The following is an 18269-nucleotide window of genomic DNA, read 5'->3' as shown; positions in this document are numbered from 1 at the left end:
CAGGCTATTGAGATAACTCATAAAAATGATTGGTGAAATTTATGGTTAGAAACTGATTCCTTGATGGCTTACAAATCTCCTTCAATGATTCTTTGATAATTTAGAATTAGATGGTCGAACTGTATCGCTTTATCGAAAGATATGAATTTTAGTATGTCTCATATTTATAGAGAAGTTGGTAATAACTTGGTTGACAAGTTAGCTTCTATGTATTTTGCTTTTACTGGTTTTACTTGGTTTAAAGTCATTAATAGGCCAGAGATCTATCATCATAATATGCTAAACCTTCCTTGTTACATATTCTCTTTTACTTGAAGGATTTGGTGTTCAAGATGACAGTGACACATGTTATGTCCATATATTATGTCAAACATCTTTATGTCAACTTTGATCCATTTTCAGACAATCCTTTGATTTTAAATCAACCTCAATTGAAACATTATTGTTTTGGTTAAAATTGGGGGAGGAGGGATAATGATGGTGACTGGTTGAGATATTGAAGCTTTGTGTTGGTTCATCAGTGCAGCAGAGACAATTTGGTCTTGTTTTTTTTTAGAATCAAATTTGGCCTTATTTTATGGTGCAAAGAATTTTACAATTTGAGAGTTAGGATTTATGTTTGGTTCATGCTGAGGGAGATTTTTTTAGATAGCTTCTCTTTAGGCTCCCCATGTTTCTTTTCCCCCTCGTATTTCCAATTTTGCCCTTGAAAAAAAATTCGCAATGCAAAAACCGAAGTTTTTCTAGTTCAAATTCAGGAAAAATTCGGGAAACAGAAACCGAAGTTTTTTTTCAAAGCAAAAAAAATTCGGTAAACAGAAATCGAAGTTTTTTTCTAAGGGCAAAATTGTAAATCATATGGAGGAATAAAAAACACAGGGCCTAAAGAGAAGCTATTATTTTTTTATTGCCTAAATTCAACACTGCTGCGATGTGTAAGGTAATGGTTTTTTGGTTTGGTAAAATGCTGGGCTTGTTTGTACTGGGCCGAACCGAACCCAATCCAATTCTTTTTTTTTTGTCATTCATGACCCATTTGAAGGAAGGGATAATTCAAAAATTTAAAAAACTTCATTGTGAAGCAACATTTTTTATTTGAATATGTGTCTGTTGATCTTGTTTGCAAGAGTGGTAATGAAGTGCATGCAAAAATATATTTTGAGTGACCTCTTAAGTAGGTTTGCCACTGAGTTTTATACTAAAATAATAGAAAGAAATTGCAGCCACTTGACAATTAGAGACGTAGACACAATTAACCGAACTTCGTTATTTGTTTGCATTTTTTGTATCATTATTCTTTTTAACTGAGATTATTGTCACAACAAAACTCCCAGTCCTACTAAAGAACATGTGTCATGTGAGATAGCACACATGAATGGTCCTGAAATAATTATAAAAAAAAAGCATGCAAGTTATAATGATCTTTCTTTTAATAGTGCAAATGCTAAAGTACATCTAATCATGCACCAGAGACATAGTTGCTGTAACTTGTAAGATTCCTCTGGTAGCTTGAAACATAGTTCTCTTCCCTGCAGATTTTTACACTATGTTTGATGAAGCTATGAATCATGAATGTGTTATTTCACCCCAAATTATGATTCAATTGTACGCGCGGTTATCAATATTGGTCTTTGATTTAAGATTAAATAGTTAAAATTATGCCGAAATCTGTAATTTCATAACAATTACGATCGAAAATTCAAATCCTACAAAACAGGTCGTAAGATAAAACAACTAAATAGTCAACACTTATAAACACAATTTTAGATCATATCTCATTCAAACTTCTCAATAGAAGCATCATTATATAATTGACATGCAAAATATTTACTTCTCATCATCAAACAAATGCACAATTTCTACATCTAATCATAAGTCACAAAATATTAAAAAAAAAACAATAATTCAGTGATTCTTCTTCTTTCCATTCTTGCCTACATTATGCAACCATCCTATACCTTTCAAAGCTTTAGAGAATTTCACAAGATTAGGCCTTCCCATACCTAAATTCATCTTCCCAGTTGAAAATTTCAAAGCTTGTAAACAACATAACTTAGTCCCAATCTCATCATCTATCTCTTCATCTACCTCATCCTCACTATAATACTCAACTTCACTTTTCTTCCCTTTTTTACCCTTCTTCATACCCTTGTTTGAGTCTTTCTCATATGTTTCCCAAAGCATATCCATTCCTTCACTTCCATCACCATTATTATGTCTTTCCTCAAAAAGCTTACAAGCCAATGTCCTCCTCCACTCTTTTTCCACTCTCATTGATCCAAAACTTCCAAGATTATTAGAACTAAATTCTTCATTATTTCCTATAATACCCTTTGGAGTACTATACTCCCAATTACTTTGTGGACTCCCAAAATCTAGTCTTTGAGATTTCACTTTCACCTTAACTACTTCATCAAAAACATGTTCTTCATCACTTTTAGTACTTCTCACTTTATTACCCTTCACTTTGGATCCACTTCTCATGGACCATAATGTTTCTTTGCTTTCTTCAACTTTATTGAATTTAGAAGAATCCAATATAGGCTTGACTATTTCTTTTTCTTCTTTTTCACAAGACACATTTTCTAACTCTGCATATTCTTGAAACAATGTTACTAAACTCTTAACATCTATCACTTTTTCTTCCTTGGTGAATTCAACAACTTTTTCTACTTTTTCTACTTTCTCAACTTGGTTTTCAATTTCTTCAACCAAGTTCACTTTTTTCTCTTCTTCCATTGGACTAAAAACTTCACTTGTTTCTTCAACTGAAAACTCTTCATCTACTTCTTCAAAGACAAAATCTTCTTCTAATTTTGGTTCATGAACTTCAAAGATTGAAGCTTGGAACATAACCAAATATGCTTCCAACTCATCAAGTAAACCAATATCTTCATCTTTGTCATCACCTTCAAACCATGCTAGAAAATTTTGCAAAATAGAAAGAAAAAAACATAATTTAGACTCAGAAAGATCAGAACTAGTACTTTTGCTACTACCCTTTTGATGAACAAGGTTAGGAGTGAAAGTGAGAAGAGCAACAAGGAGAAGAAGAGTAGTAGTGATGAACAAAGGTGAAAGAAAAGAGAGAAGTTTAAGGATATATGGAGAGAAGAAAAGGAAGTAGGAAAAGTATAAAGGGTGAGAATATATGGAGAAACAAAGATTGAAGAAGATGATGAAGATGTTACTTGAGAATTCATTGTTCTTGTTTGAAGTGTTTGAGAAAGATAACTCACTCATGTTTTTTGTTTTTTGTTTGTGTTTGTGACAAAGTAAAGAGAAATAGAAGAAATGGTTTGGTTTAGTAGAAAAGTAGCACTAAGAATGGATTTTGTGATGATTTTTGTTTTTTGCTTTTGGAAAGAGAAGAAAGTGTATGAGTGAGGCGTGAATATAGGGAATAGATTGGGGAGAGAGAGTGATATATATAAGTTATAACTTATAAGTGAGAAATAACACTTGTATTGATCTTTGATGAAAAAAGAAGCTTTGGAAACTTTTCTACCTTTCTTTCTTGTCTATAACAACCAACAACCATGTTACCCACCACTTTTTTGTTGTTCAATCACCACAATAACAGCTAGGAAGATTTATTACATATTCACTTGGATATAGCATATGGTACATTGGGTTTTATTAAAGTGTGGGTGGTTAATCCCGCATCGAAAATTAATAAACTAAATTTTTGATATTTAAGAAGTGTCTCATATATATCTAATGAATTGAAGTTTTGGGAGAGATGCGGTGTCCTGTCTTTGGTTGATCTAGAATCATCGGTTTCTTGTTGATCTCTTTGCCCTCCCTTAGACTTCCCAATAAATGATATCATAGCTCGTTCAGGTTTAGTGGAGGAGCAAAAGTGGATCCTGACCTATTAGATGGTGGTGCGTGTTCTAGTAGTTCTCATAGAGGTGTAGTCAAGATGCGTGTTTCATCGGTTCCAACGGAGAGATTGTTATGTTCAAGTCTAAGTGATTATTGTTATGTTCAAGTCTATGTGATTAGTCTAAATGTTGAATAGGTTGCAATGAATTTATGAGTGACACATTTCATCTTGCAAGTCTCTTTATAATAATTAATTAATAATTAATTTATAACGAGTGACGTGACACCTTTCATCTGTTCTGATTCTAACAAATCTGATTGACTCGGACGATGAGGTTTGAAGCAGTTACGGTGGTGACAGGTTCTTGGAGTGGTGGTTAGCAGTGACGAATGTGTCTGCAAAACATGTTAGCACTCAAACGTTTAAGTCAGTATATGATTAAGGTAGAGTGAAAGTGGTTGAATCGTACCTTGGCACGAAAGCTTTCGAGCTTAAATAGAAGGAACAGTTTGTAACCATCAATCTAACGATTCTACACGGATGGAATGATTTCACTGTGGCATGAACAAGATCCTTCGTTGTGTTTGTTGTGTTACGTAAGTAACCTTGGAAAATTGAGGTGATTATATTAGACATTGACTCAATTCGAAACAAGTACTCTACTTTTTGTCTTAATTATCCCATAAAAATTCGAATTAATGTGAACTTTATTAGATACAAATTCACTAAGGTAAAACTACTCTCATGGTTAAATTACTGACAGGACAAGTTAAATTTGAGGACAAGGGACTATTTAGAATTGCACAATGGAAGCTACTGATTGCTACTCAATTATTCATGCCCCCCTCCTTACTTACAAGGACCATATGGTCTGTGGTTACACTTTTACTTTATAGATAAAAAGGTCTTCATACACATTGTTTGTTTTTCTTTAAATGTCGACCAGTAACTTTTTTTTTTTTTTTTACATTTCCCCTTTGACATGGAGTATGGATCAATCATTGTACTCTAGCAAAAAACAAAACAATAGGATTCTTTTTCTTTATTTTTTTTCTGGGACAAAAAACAGTAAGATTCTTTTATTGTTTATATAGAAATGGTAATAGATGATGGTGCAGCTGACGTGATACAGAAATGGGGGCACTTCATTATGCCAACCAGATTGGCTATGTATTAGTGTATAAAGTTGGTGTTAATTTTGACTAGCTAGGTCAAAACGAATTTGGTGTTATTTTTGTCCAACTCGGAAATGTGGATTTAAATGTGCTTATAGTGGGTTAAATTCATAGATAATGTCTAATTCAGATTTATTTTATTTATTTATGTTTTCTTTTTAATAATGATTGTGCAAAAGAAAACATGCATAATTACTAGAATCTTAAAGTAAAACAAAAACCCTAGAAGGTTCAATCCATCCAAAGTGGTTGTTGGTTATGGTTACAGAGACAAATGGTGGCAACGGAAGTTACAGCAACGTATACTCTCATATACATGTGTGATGTGATCGTGATTTTGGGTTGAAATTGATGGAAATAAAATCGATCTCGAATTCATGAATTCAAAATATAGGGTCTGTTTGGTAAAATTAAGTTATAAGTTAGCTGATAGCTGAAAAACTAGTTTATAGCTGAAAAATTGGTTAATTTAAATTGGAGTGTTTGATAAAATTTGTTTTTCAAGTGACTGATCAATATAAAATGACATAAAAATACATGTATGTTTAATTTTATTTTTAAAATTAATATTTATAAACATTTTTAAGTATAATTTATTTTAAATATTTAATTTATTTAAAATTAAAGTTTGAAAATTATAATTGTGATATATGAATTTAATTGAAATTTTTTAACTAAAATTGTTTAACTTTATTATCAGATTTTTTTTAATGGAAAATTATATCGTTTTATTTAAAATAGTAAATATGTAAAAAAAGAAATAAATATTAATATGCTACTGACTCAAAAAAAAAATATTAATATGCTATAAAAGGATTCCGTTGAAAATAAAATTCAACAAGACCAAATGCAGTTACTAGACCAAGTGCAGTTACCATTCCTAAACGTGGGTAATTAACTTTTTTGAAAAAAAATAAAAATTATTAAAACTAGTATAATAAGGGTAAAATTGGAATAAAATGTAAAATGCTATAAGCTTAAATTCTACTTAAAATAGCATCTCAAAAAACGCTATAAACTAATTAGAGAAATTTGTTACCAAACACGTCTAACAAGCTTATAAGCTAGTCCAATAAATTATAAGCTAGTTTATTGGCCTTAACAAACACACCCATAGTGTAGTCAAGTAGTCCGATCTTTATAGAACTGTTTATATGTAATTTCAGAATTTTACATTAAACAAAATAAAAAAATAGCTAAATTGTTGACTCCACTAACTATTTTAAGTTTTGTCTATCTTAAAGTTTAAAAACACAAAAATATATTTACGTTTAGCTTTCTCGCTCGAACTGAAACTCTAAATTGAATCATAGGTCGCAGTTGTAAGGTTGCCTTTGTTTCCATTGTATTAGTTGAAGTTTTTTTTTTTTTTTTTAATTTCGTATTTGCGACTTTCGAACACATGATTTAGTGGTCTTCTGCAATTTTTTATAGAAGGTGGATAGTTATTACATAAGATTCACTCAAATAAGTTATTACACACCCTCTTAAATTCATCTTGCCGTAAAATCATAACAAGCTCATCTTATATATATATATATATGAATCACATACTCATATTACATCTGAAATGATGCAATGTATCACCAAATTAAACAGAACAAACACCCAATTCATAAAACTCAATTAATTAAGAAGCAAAAACAATAATAGAGAGGATCGAAAATGTAATGATGCAACCATATTAGCAAATGTCAACCTCGATCCACCAGATAAAAATTATTATTGCCTTTAAAAAAGTTTTATTAACCGACACAACAGAAACATAAAAGCACAATTTGGAAAAAGGAGGACCAACGCACTATCATGTAATTCATTAACTAACCCCTTCTAATCACAATAATTTTTTGGGCGGTGTTAATTTATATACAATGAATATGTTCAAGGGTATGCACACTACTTTACCAATTTTATTGAGGGGCAGACTGCTTTTCGACCGAGATTAATTACCGTTAATATTTAACATTAATAGTATTTCTCTGGTCGTCCTAATTATAAGAGAACTTTTACTTTTTAGATATATTGGAATGCTAATGTATCTAAACTATAATATAGTTCAAAAACATTAATATTTCAATGAACTTAAAAAGTAGAAGTTCTCTTATAATTAGGACCGGAGGAAGTAGTATTTACCTGTTATCTTAATACCTTTGTTGAAAAACATGGGTGGCTGAAGATAAAGACAATAGAGAGATTCAGACAAAAGTACATTGTGATATACTTCCTCGTCCCAATTTGATTGACACAGTTGACTATTTCACGCATGCCTATGTATAATGTTGGCTATTAATATTTTTAATTGTATAATAGTAAAAATTATAAAAATTTGATATATTACCCTTTCCATTCCAAACCTCTATGTACAAAGTTGTTCGGTTGATTAGCCAAGTAGGTTAGGGTAATAATTGAGGAATTCCTTCAAAGAAACCTAATCATCTATTTAGGGAGGAACTTTTTGTTAAACATCGATCTCACACCATATGTAAAATTACTTGAACATAAATTTATAAGTAGACACAATTTTCATTTTCATTTTAAAATTATGAGAATTAGTTTTACATAATGTTGCTCTCTCTAAAGAGTGAGTTAAAACAAATTTTGTAAATGCTTTAAAAATAAGTACATATAATATTTCTATTTTCTTTTTTGTCTAGTATATTATTTCTATTTAGAAGTATAGACTTGCACCACTTTCTTTGGTTATTAGTTTAATTATTTATTGAACTTTGCTCTTCATAGGGCCCCACATTATTTTCAAGCTCTCAAAAATCTAATATCTAATTATACATTTCAAAATGTTTTGAAAGATAATTTTTGAACACACGAGATTTTAGAAGATAATAACTTTCAAAAATGATACTAAGGTAACTTCTAAAATGAGTGAGTTTCAATTTATGCCCGCTTGCATGTTTGTACTTTTACTTCTTCAACACTCAATCTCTCAAAATCTCACAATTTTTCACGTTTTTAGCCTCAAATCAAAATTGCATCATTCATAAAATTTTTTTACACTTATTTGATATCAAAGAATAGGTAATGTTTGTTTTTAGAAGATTATATTTTGATTTAGCATTTTTTTAATATACTATAAATTATGCAGGTACATTGGAATAGTCATTTTTTCTCAATATGCAAAAAAAATATTTCGAAAAGTATCTTCCAAAATGTTTCAAAATTAAACATGTATCGAAAGTTTTCTTTCGAAACCCTTTGAAATTTACAGAACATGCAATCCTTATTTAATTAATTTTTTTTCGTATTCTAACAATTTTCAAATAACTAGTACATATCCACGACTACACAAACATTACCTAATTATATAATCAAACACGATAAAATATATGCGATAATAGTCTCTAAAGTATATGAAAATCTGTCGATATGATAGACACTAAATTGACAAGATTTTTTTTATACTTATTATATTGGGTTTGGTTGGAAATTGGAATCGGAAGCTATGTTATTAGTTCATGTTTTGAACTTTGCTTGGGTTCGATCATGGTGGATGTTGATGAGGTGTGGAAGTTGATGAAGATAACATTAATAATTTGGCAGCTCTAAAGATCAAAATCACTATGGTTCAAAGAAGATGATGCTAACACAAAATTATTTCATGCACGTGTCATAAATGAGGTGGTGGATTTGGAGAAGCGTTGTGATCTTCAAATTTGACTTTAAAAAATGGAAAATATTATTCCAACACAATTTTCAAATAAAAATACATTTTTTTTTGTATTTTAATATTATTTGCATGCATTAATTTCCGTGCATGTGAGTGGTAAAAAAATGTGTCAATTATGTCTCCCCAAATTTTATGTTTAGACAACACTCCTCTTAAAAGAAGATACAATTAATTATATTCTCCACGTATTCAGGTTTAATGAAAAATAGATTGCTTGGATAGTTTGTGTTTTTTTGGGAAGCTTATGTGTTAGTAAACAAATATCTTTCTTATTTTTCATTTTTTAAATAGTTTAGTATCTAGAATTTCATTTTTTTAAGGTGAATAAATATATCAATTGTCAGTTGGTTCAGTAGTGATTGACGCTAAACTTGGTAGGAAGGACCACAGTTCGATCCCCCGTAACTGTGATCAGGAGGGGGATGAAAACACTTGATGCCAAAACAACTGACCCCTGAACCAGATTAAACTGGTGATGAAAAACCAAAAAAATATAAATATTAGGGTTCGAACTCTAGTTCTACATATTACATGCAATGTCCTATCAACTGAGCTATCCATATTACATGCAATGTTCTTACCAACTGATGCTTACGGAGAAGTAATACAAACAAAAAGTGGAAAAAAATATTTATTAAGGAATGAGGAAGAATTAAGGAATAAATTAAACTACCAAGAAATAAAACACTAATAAAAAAGTAAATTAAACAAACAATATAAAGTGGAAGAAGTAAGTGTTGGAGATTGGAGTATTTATTATATTAAAATATTATTGAACAATATTGTTTGAATAATCAAAACCAAAAGACTTTAAATATTGTTTTGGAATGTTTTCTTCTTATCTGAAACAAATCAAAGAAGAAAGCTAAGCAACGATAGGTAGTGGAAGAGGTTAATTAGTGTTGGAGAGAATGAGCATAGTTGTTGAAGTTGTGGTGGCTCTTGGAGCAGTTTTGATTGTATTGATCCATTTTTTGCATGTTTTAGTTTTGAGACCAAAATCACTAAGATCAAAGCTTCATAAGCAAGGGATTCATGGCCCTACTCCTCACTTCTACTTTGGTAATACCCTACAAATGAAGACCCTTGTACTTCAACAACAAGAATCACAAGCCAAACACAAACAACAAGAAGATGAAGATGTTTGTGTTTCTATATCTCATAACTGGACTTCAACTTTGTTCCCTCATATTCACAAGTGGAGAAATCAATATGGTCAACTACTTTCTCCTTTCTTATAGGTTTTGTTTAGAAAACAATCATTCATCACCATTGTCATTTCTATTTTTTATGTTCCATGTTTGGTTTTGATTTAAATTTTACTATGATTTTAATACATGCAGGTCCCATATACTTGTTTTCTATTGGGAGTATACAAAGGTTAATGGTAACAGATATGGAGATGGTGAAGGAAATTATCCTAAACACCTCTTTGAATCTAGGAAAGCCTTCTTATCTTTCCAAAGATATGAGGCCACTCCTAGGCCAAGGTATGGTATCATCAAGTGGTCTCATTTGGGCTCATCAAAGGAAGATAATTGCTCCTGAATTGTACCTAGACAAGGTTAAGGTAAGTGTATAATACAATGCTATACAATGCTAAGATCTTTCGAAATCATGTTGATTAAGAATTAAAATAGCATTATGGTAATTTTCTTTTTATGTAAATCATTTTGAAGGCAATGGTTGATCAAATAGTTGATTCCACAAATATAATGATAAGATCTTGGGAGAGTAGAATAGAAAGAGATGGAGTAGTTTCCGAGATTAAAGTTGATGAAGATTTGCGAAGTTTGTCGGCTGATATAATTGCTAGAGCTTGTTTTGGGAGCAATTATGTCCAAGGAAAAGAAATATTCACAAAGCTTAGAGATCTTCTAAAACTACTCTCAAAGATATATGTTGGAATTCCAGGCTTTAGGTATGCATGATCATCGAAGGACTTTCGTACCTTTGTTGTATATTATTATTTTCTTGTTCTTGTTAGTGATGATACTAAGGTGGAAAATGGTATCATAATCTGTTTTAGATACTTGCCAAACAAAAGCAATAGCCAGATATGGAGATTAGAGAAAGAGATTAACTCGAACATATCAAAGCTCGTAAAACAACGCCAAGAAGAAGGTCGTGAGCAAGATCTCTTGCAAATGATACTCGAGGGTGCAAAGAACTGTGATGGAAATGATGGCCTCTTATCAAATTCAATCTCACGAGACAGGTTCATTATAGATAACTGCAAAACTATATTCTTTGCTGGACATGATACTACTTCAATTACAGCTTCATGGTGCTTAATGTTATTAGCTACATACCAAGATTGGCAAGATCGTGTTCGTGCAGAGGTGCTTGAAGTTTGTGGAAATGGTAATCCAGACGCAAGTAAACTTCGAAATATGAAAACGGTATGATTTACACTAAAGCTACATGTTTCCAAGAAGCATGAATGGTATGACATATATTGAATTTCGCATTGTCTATGCGTTTAATAAAGATCGTCTATAAAATGTTGCATTTGCAGTTAACGATGGTGATTCAGGAGACTTTGAGGCTTTATTCACCGATAGTATTTGTTGAAAGAACCGCATTCCAAGATATTAACATAAAAGGTATCAAAGTTCCAAAAGGAATGAATATGCAGATTCCAATTCCAATTTTGCAGCATGACATTGATCTTTGGGGTCCCGATGCCCACAAGTTCAATCCAGAAAGATTTGCGAATGGCGTGCTTGGAGCCTGCAAGATTCCACAAGCTTATATGCCATTTGGAATAGGCGCTCGTGTCTGTCCCGGACAGCATTTATCCATGATAGAATTGAAGGTGATTTTGTCTCTCATTCTGTCAAAGTTTCGATTGTCTCTTTCATCAAGTTACTGTCATTCACCAGCCTTTCGGTTGCTTATAGAACCTGGTCAGGGAGTTGTTCTAAACACGACTAGAATTTAAGTAACAATGTAACTGAAATACTTCTCCCCTTGTTCTTGTGAAAGTGGTTATTATAGTAATAATACTGTTAATTAGATTATGGCTTCGAGCTTTAGTTAGTTAATGTGAGATAGTAGAGTTAGTTGTATTTGTAATAGGTATTTAGAGTCTGTTACAGCTTGTAACTGACTTGGTCATGTTTGTATCATACATATAAATACACTTTTATAAATACACTTGTATATTATTCATTCCTAAAATATGTTCTCAATTTACTATCACTGCAACTTGTTCATTCTTAAGCACAACTGACTGAGTATGTGCCGAAGGCAAGAAAAAAATGCCGGACATTTCATTTGTAAGTTCAACTAAATTGGAAAGCCTGTCAGCATAGAGAACGTTGGCGTGTGCTGCTGAAGTGTTTCTCTACCCTTATATCATAGTCACCTGGTTCGCAATTGTCTTTGGTATGTGGTACAGATTGGGGTATGCGGTAAGGTACAAAACTTCGAAGAAGTTTCAGAAGCTTAGAGAGGTAAACTACACTAAATAAGCGTACAACAGATTCTCAAAGAACAGGTGTAGGCAAAGTATTACACTGCTTCACCGGTGGGTTAACGTTTTTTAAAGTGATAACAGATAAGCACAGTCCAATGCGAAGAAGTAGTTTAATATTTATTTAGTTAATATTTTTATTACTAGTTTTACTGGTACACAATTTGCTGCAAATTCTGGACAAATTTGCAGATACCATTTTGTAAAAGTACTGAGAACCGGCACACATGAATCGGGTTTGCAGTTCCCAAGGTAATCAGCGAATTATGTGACTATGCCATGAAACATGGTTTGGTTTAGAGTTTCCAAATGAAAATTCAAAAATGCTAGCTAACTAAATAAAGGATATATCATTATATATTCAAGATAATTACACACGAGAGACCTAAGAGACGCAACATTGTTATGCATCACTCTTTAAACTTTTTTCAGAAGATCCACAGCTTCTGATGCTAGGATATATTTCATCAAACAAGCTAGCTAGCTAACCTCCCTAATATGTCAATGTTACTGAAAATAATATGATATCATATAGCCACTAAAATCAAGCATTTCCTGTAACATATTCAACAGCTTCCATGCAATTGTTCCACAATTCTGTTACCATATTTGACATCATTTCTGAAAGTTCACCAAATAGCTCCGGCACCTGTTCGAATGATTCTTCAAATGAAGTCTTCAATTTCTCTGCAAGTCCTGCAGCAATAGATCCTGTAGCAGAAACTGATCCTGTGATTATGTCTTTAAGAACATCAAAAGCTAAAGAAACTATGGAACTCATTGAATCAATTATTATCTGAAGGATGAATTCAAAACATGTCCTTATGATGTCAGCAAGTTGTTGAAATATTCCAAGTGAGCCTTCACCAGAAGTTCTTAAGCCTTGAATTAAGAGAACAATTGTGTAAGCAATAGTGTTGAAGATTAAACGAGTTAATAAACTCCATAATGTTATCACAACAAATGTAATTGGTTTCAAAAGAAGAACCAACATTGGAACAATAAAAATGGTTTGAGTTTGGTGAAGTTAACTTAATTAGTTAGTAAAAAATGCATATAAACAAAGTTTTATGAGATGACATACACATAAAAGAAAGCTTATAATTTGCTAAGACTTAGAAAACTTCAAAGTCATATTTGTATGAATAGTTTATATAACAAGTAAATACTTGGAAGTTAGAAGGCAATTAATTGGTCTGAGAAGTTTCTTTTTGAACAAGCAAATTGATTGTTGCTTACATGTACACAAATCAATTAAGTTAGAAACTTGCAAGATGGAACACGCAAATTGTAATAAAATATATATGTACTATTTTTCTTTATTCATAAAATATATGTACTATACTAATAAATACCGACTAAGCTTTCGTCATCAATCTTGAAAGAGGTTGTATATTTTGTGTGTCATTATTAGGAAGGTCAATTTTATCGGGAGATTTATGCGAGGATTATCCCGTTTGGAGATTTGAAGACGGAGAATTTTTTTTTTCAAGATAAGGGAAAAAATCCCCCCAAAAAAATTTGAAGATGGAGATGAGATTTTATCTCCCGTCCAGCAGCAAACTCTGTCTTCAAATATTTTATTAAAATAACATTTATATATGCCTATTTATTATATTTATATTTTCAAAGATATGTGTATAAATATTATTTATATGTGATATTTATTGTTGTCACAAGACTCACAATAATATCGTAATTTTTTATTTCTTTTATGATTAAAGTTTAATATTTTACTAACAGTATTTTCAAAGAATACTTATTTATATATTATTAATGTTTAAATTTATCCACATTTAACTATATAAAAAAAATCATTGACATTTGACTATATAAACTATTCTATTAGCAAAGTAATTAATGTAGGAAAAAAATCTACCAAAAAAAATGTATGAAAGAAATAATATTTTTATTTATATATAGTAAAAAAAACAATAACAAATTATTTCTTGAAAAGCATAAAATTGAATTATTGAATGTAGAATTTTTTTTTCTTTTTTCTGACAGAAACTACTAAGAAATAAAATATCATAAGTAAAATAATATTTTTGTTTCTGATACAAATCAAAAAAGAAAGTGAATCACCACCAACAAGGAGTGTAGTGTTGGAGAGAATGAGCATAGCTGTTGAAGTTGTGGTGGCTCTTGGAGCAGTTTTGTTTGGATTGATTCATTTTTTGAATGTTTTGGTTTTGAGACCAAAATCACTAAGATCAAAGCTTCATAAGCAGGGTATTCATGGCCCTACTCCTCACTTCTACTTTGGTAATATCCAAGAAATGAAGACCCTTTTGCTCCAACAACAAGAATCACAAGCCAAACAAAAACAAGAAAAAGAAGATGAAGATGTTTGTGTTTCTATATCTCATAATTGGACTTCAACTTTGTTCCCTCATATTCACAAATGGAGAAAACAATATGGTCAACTACTTTCTTCTCTCTCATACTTATTTGTTTTGACTTTTGAGAATACATTCATTCATCATCACTATATGTTTATGTTTCATGTTTGGTTTTGATTAAATTTTAAGAAGCTGGGAAGAAAAAAAAACCTGCCCTTTAAATCACTTTCATGAGATTTTTTTTTATGTAAGTGGTGAAGTTGTATAAATGTCCTGTAGATAGACACGTGATAAGATTCTGCTAATTAAATTGTGAAACGGTTTGGTTATAGTTGTTTATGTTCTTAAGAGATTGTTTGTCACAGAATTTTGGTTTGGTTTGTTAACTTGTAGCATTTTCAATGAAAGGAATCAAGTTCACAACGTTTCCGAGGTATTGTCTGATTTGGGCTTGTGTGAGCCCTCACAGTTTTGTCCTTTGTAAAAGTCATCTAGTTGGGTTGAAGAGTGTGGTTGTTGTTTATAAACTAACCTTAGCTTTGCTTCCCAAATAGTGTGGGAGTTTTTGGTGTAATGGAACGGTAGCCCTCCCGTCTAGCCTAAGGGGCTAAAGGGACTGTCAGCCCTCAAATGTGCCATTAGTTTGGTACCAAACTCTATGGCCGCTCGTCATTCTGAGGTGAGCACCTTCACCCTTTAGACTCGACGATTGTGGGCTGTGTTTGGTACCAAGTATTTGGTCCATAAGACTGAGCTCTTGTCACGTAGATATAGTTGAGTGATCCTGTCACAAGTTTATACTAGCAATAATCAAATACATAAGAAATAAATACTAAGGCACCAAAAGAAAAAGCAAGAAAAATTAATCCTTTGCAGGAATTACTAATATGGATTAGTCTTCTATAGTAGGATCTTAATGCTGTTAGTTTTTAATTTCAAGACTATGATTTTGATTAGATAAATAATGCAGGTCCTACATACTTGTTTTCTTCTGGGAGTGTACAACGGTTAATGGTGACAGATATGGAGTTGGTGAAGGAAATTCTCCTAAACACCTCTTTGAATCTAGGAAAACCTTCTTATCTTTCCAAAGATATGGGTCCACTCCTAGGCCAAGGTATAGTATCATCAAGTGGGCCTATTTGGGTTCATCAGAGGAAGATAATCGCGCCTGAATTGTACCCTGACAAGGTCAAGGTAAGTCTACAATACCCCACAATAAATACTTTGCTCAGAAAAAACTTTGTTCAGAAGCTAATGATTACTGATAAGCATGTATGCAACATTCAATGTTGTCAAATAGCAGCTATAGTAGATATCGCTATAACGTAGTGCAATTGTTCTGCAATATGCTATTTAGTACAAATTGTTATCAAATAGCGAGCTATAGCATAGTGAAATTTGCTCAAAACGCTTGATCTGTAACGGACAATACCGATGGTATTGCTGTCACATATAACTAACTGCTTATAAATGTTGTTTTAAACAGCACTCTAATAATTTTGTTTCTTTGCAAATCATTTTGAAGGCAATGATTGATCAAATAGTTGACTCCACATATATAATGGTAAGATCTTTGGAGAGTAGAATAGAAAGAGACGGAGTAGTCTCAGAGATTAAAATCGATGAAGATCTGCGAAGCTTGTCTGCTGACATAATTGCTAGAGTTTCTTTTGGGAGCAATTATGTCCAAGGGAAAGAAATATTCACAAAGATTGGAGATCTTCTAAAACTCCTCTCCAAAATATATATTGGAATTCCGGGCTTTAGGTACGTGCGTGATCATTGAAAGGATTTCATATTCATGTTATAGTGAATTGGTTTTCCGCTTTAAAATTTTCTTTTCGGTTTAATCTATGTGATGTACATAAACCATTATTTTTCTTGTTCTTGTTAGTGATGATACTAATGTGGAAAATGGTACCATAATCTGTTTCAGATACTTGCCAAACGAAAACAATAGACAGATATGGAGATTAGAAAAAGAGATTAACTCAAATATATCAAAGCTTGTAAAACAGCGCCAAGAAGGAGGTCGTGAGCAAGATCTCTTGCAAATGATACTTGAGGGTGCAAAGAATTGTGAGGGCAGTGACAGCTTCTTATCAAGTTCAATCTCACAAGACAGGTTCATTATAGATAACTGCAAAACTATATTCTTTGCTGGACATGATACTACTTCAATTACAGCATCGTGGTGCTTAATGTTGTTAGCTACATACCAAGATTGGCAAGATTGTGCTCGTGCAGAGGTGCTTGAAGTTTGCGGAAATGGTATTCCAGATGCAAGTATGCTTAGAAGCATGAAAACGGTATGTTTTACACTTAAGCTACATGTTTCCGTGAAATATATTAAATCCATTGCACACTTCAGATTAACCATCTTGACCTTAGACATCGACTGGCAAGAAAATTTCTTATGCATTAAGTAACGATATTCTATAAAAATGTTGCATTTGCAGTTAACCATGGTGATTCAAGAGACTTTGAGGCTTTATCCGCCAGCAGTATTTGTCACCAGAACAGCTTTACAAGATATTAACATAAAAGGTATCGAAGTTCCAAAAGGAATAAATATTCAGATTCCAATCTCAATATTGCAGCATGACACTGATATTTGGGGACCTGATGCCCTCGAGTTCAAACCAGAAAGATTTGCAAATGGCGTGATTGAATCCTGCAAGATTCCACAAGCTTATATGCCATTTGGAATAGGCTCCCGTGTCTGTCCCGGACAGCATTTATCCATGATAGAATTGAAGGTGTTTTTGTCTCTCATTCTGTCAAAGTTTCGCTTCTCTCTTTCATCTAGTTATGTTCATTCACCGGCCTTTCGGTTGCTTATAGCGCCTGGCAAGGGAGTTGTTCTCAATATGACAAGAATTTAAGCAAGGATGTAACTAAAATGCTTCTCACCTTGTTCTTTGATGCTCTACTTATTATAGGGCTTAGAAAGGTTGTTATAGGAATAAGACAGAGTTTTGTTTAAAATGGATAATGAGAACATAAGCAATGCTATTTTTACTTAGGTCTTATGAACCATTTGCTTTCTCATTTTAAAGTGTGTTTTTATCATATTGATTATGCTCTTAAGTCCTTACTCTTACACAGCAATACCTGCTTATTATATTCCTTGTGGCCTTAATAGCATAGTTATGCATACGCAACAATCCAGGCCTACTTCTTAGTTTCCCTCATGTGCTTTCTTAAATTACAGAATGATGAAAAGGAAGATAGAGGAGATATATTCCTTTTTGATATATTAACCCTACGGTTCTTAGGGGAAGGGGCCTTGGTAATCCAGATTTCGGCCGCGAGGTTAAGAAAGTCTAGTTAAGAATTGTTCCTATCAAGAATCGAACTCAGATTCTCCCGAAATATTCTTCTAAACTTACTATATATCATAGTTATTGTCTACCATCATTCTTTAAATAATATGTTCCTTGGACACTATTATAAATTATTCCTGTCTCATGTTCACATGTTCAGTTAATTTAGCATATACATATTTGAATAGTAGGTAGTGACACCAAACAATACAAATTTATTCAATCATTTACTTTTTCTCGATTATTTAATGGACGGAGTAGAGGACAAAGTGTTGAGAATGAGATGGGTCAAGAAGGAATAGAGAAAATTGGATCTCTGAAGTAAATTTGTTCACACATTCACACATTTTGATCTCTATATTTGTATCCTTAACTAGTGCCCCGGGGGCACTATTTAGCATTTTCCAAATTATTTTTACATTTCCGTTGTATAT

General features: G+C 32.1%; 3 protein-coding genes across 4 annotated transcripts; 2 read left to right on the top strand and 1 right to left on the bottom strand.

Annotated features, from left to right (window-relative positions):
- Positions 1-1749: 1749 nt before the first annotated feature.
- LOC123893024 lies at positions 1750-3473 on the bottom strand. The gene has a single exon (XM_045942939.1). It carries the CDS (start codon positions 3241-3243, stop codon positions 1906-1908), a length of 1338 nt encoding a protein of 445 aa, XP_045798895.1. The 5' UTR covers positions 3244-3473; the 3' UTR covers positions 1750-1905.
- A 5987-nt stretch (positions 3474-9460) lies between these two features.
- Positions 9461-11887, top strand: LOC123889895 (cytochrome P450 714C2-like). Of its 2 annotated transcripts, none has more exons than XM_045939403.1 (5): positions 9461-9901; positions 10030-10256; positions 10366-10607; positions 10716-11088; positions 11205-11887. In XM_045939403.1, the coding sequence occupies exons 1-5, from the start codon at positions 9598-9600 to the stop codon at positions 11628-11630; spliced, it is 1572 nt and encodes a 523-aa protein (XP_045795359.1). In that variant the 5' UTR covers positions 9461-9597; the 3' UTR covers positions 11631-11887. The 2 variants fall into 2 exon arrangements, with proteins under 2 accessions (XP_045795359.1, XP_045795360.1); XM_045939404.1 differs by having other exon boundaries at positions 9799-9927; positions 11205-11823.
- Positions 11888-14108: 2221 nt separating this feature from the next.
- LOC123892512 (cytochrome P450 714C2-like) lies at positions 14109-17620 on the top strand. Its single transcript, XM_045942320.1, has 5 exons — positions 14109-14585; positions 15477-15703; positions 16035-16276; positions 16446-16818; positions 16969-17620. Exons 1-5 carry the CDS (start codon positions 14279-14281, stop codon positions 17392-17394), a joined length of 1575 nt encoding a protein of 524 aa, XP_045798276.1. The 5' UTR covers positions 14109-14278; the 3' UTR covers positions 17395-17620.
- The last annotated feature ends 649 nt before the right edge of the window (positions 17621-18269 follow it).

The sequence above is a fragment of the Trifolium pratense genome, linkage group LG6, assembly GCF_020283565.1.
Source record: "Trifolium pratense cultivar HEN17-A07 linkage group LG6, ARS_RC_1.1, whole genome shotgun sequence".
NCBI lineage: Eukaryota > Viridiplantae > Streptophyta > Magnoliopsida > Fabales > Fabaceae > Trifolium > Trifolium pratense.
The sequence above is the reverse complement of the archived record's forward strand: the minus strand, read 5'-3'. Positions and strand labels throughout refer to the sequence as shown.

Bases quoted from the DNA above. Each gene is read 5' to 3' on its own strand.
- LOC123889895 (XM_045939403.1), top strand. From the start codon at position 9,598: ATGAGCATAGTTGTTGAAGTTGTGGTGGCTCTTGGAGCAGTTTTGATT. The intron at 9,902-10,029 runs GTCAACTACTTT...TAATACATGCAG, and splicing joins CAAGTGGAGAAATCAATATG to GTCCCATATACTTGTTTTCT. The intron at 10,257-10,365 runs GTAAGTGTATAA...ATCATTTTGAAG, and splicing joins TGTACCTAGACAAGGTTAAG to GCAATGGTTGATCAAATAGT.
- LOC123892512 (XM_045942320.1), top strand. From the start codon at position 14,279: ATGAGCATAGCTGTTGAAGTTGTGGTGGCTCTTGGAGCAGTTTTGTTT. The intron at 14,586-15,476 runs GTCAACTACTTT...TAAATAATGCAG, and splicing joins CAAATGGAGAAAACAATATG to GTCCTACATACTTGTTTTCT. The intron at 16,277-16,445 runs GTACGTGCGTGA...AATCTGTTTCAG, and splicing joins ATTGGAATTCCGGGCTTTAG to ATACTTGCCAAACGAAAACA.
- LOC123893024 (XM_045942939.1), bottom strand. From the start codon at position 3,243: ATGAGTGAGTTATCTTTCTCAAACACTTCAAACAAGAACAATGAATTC.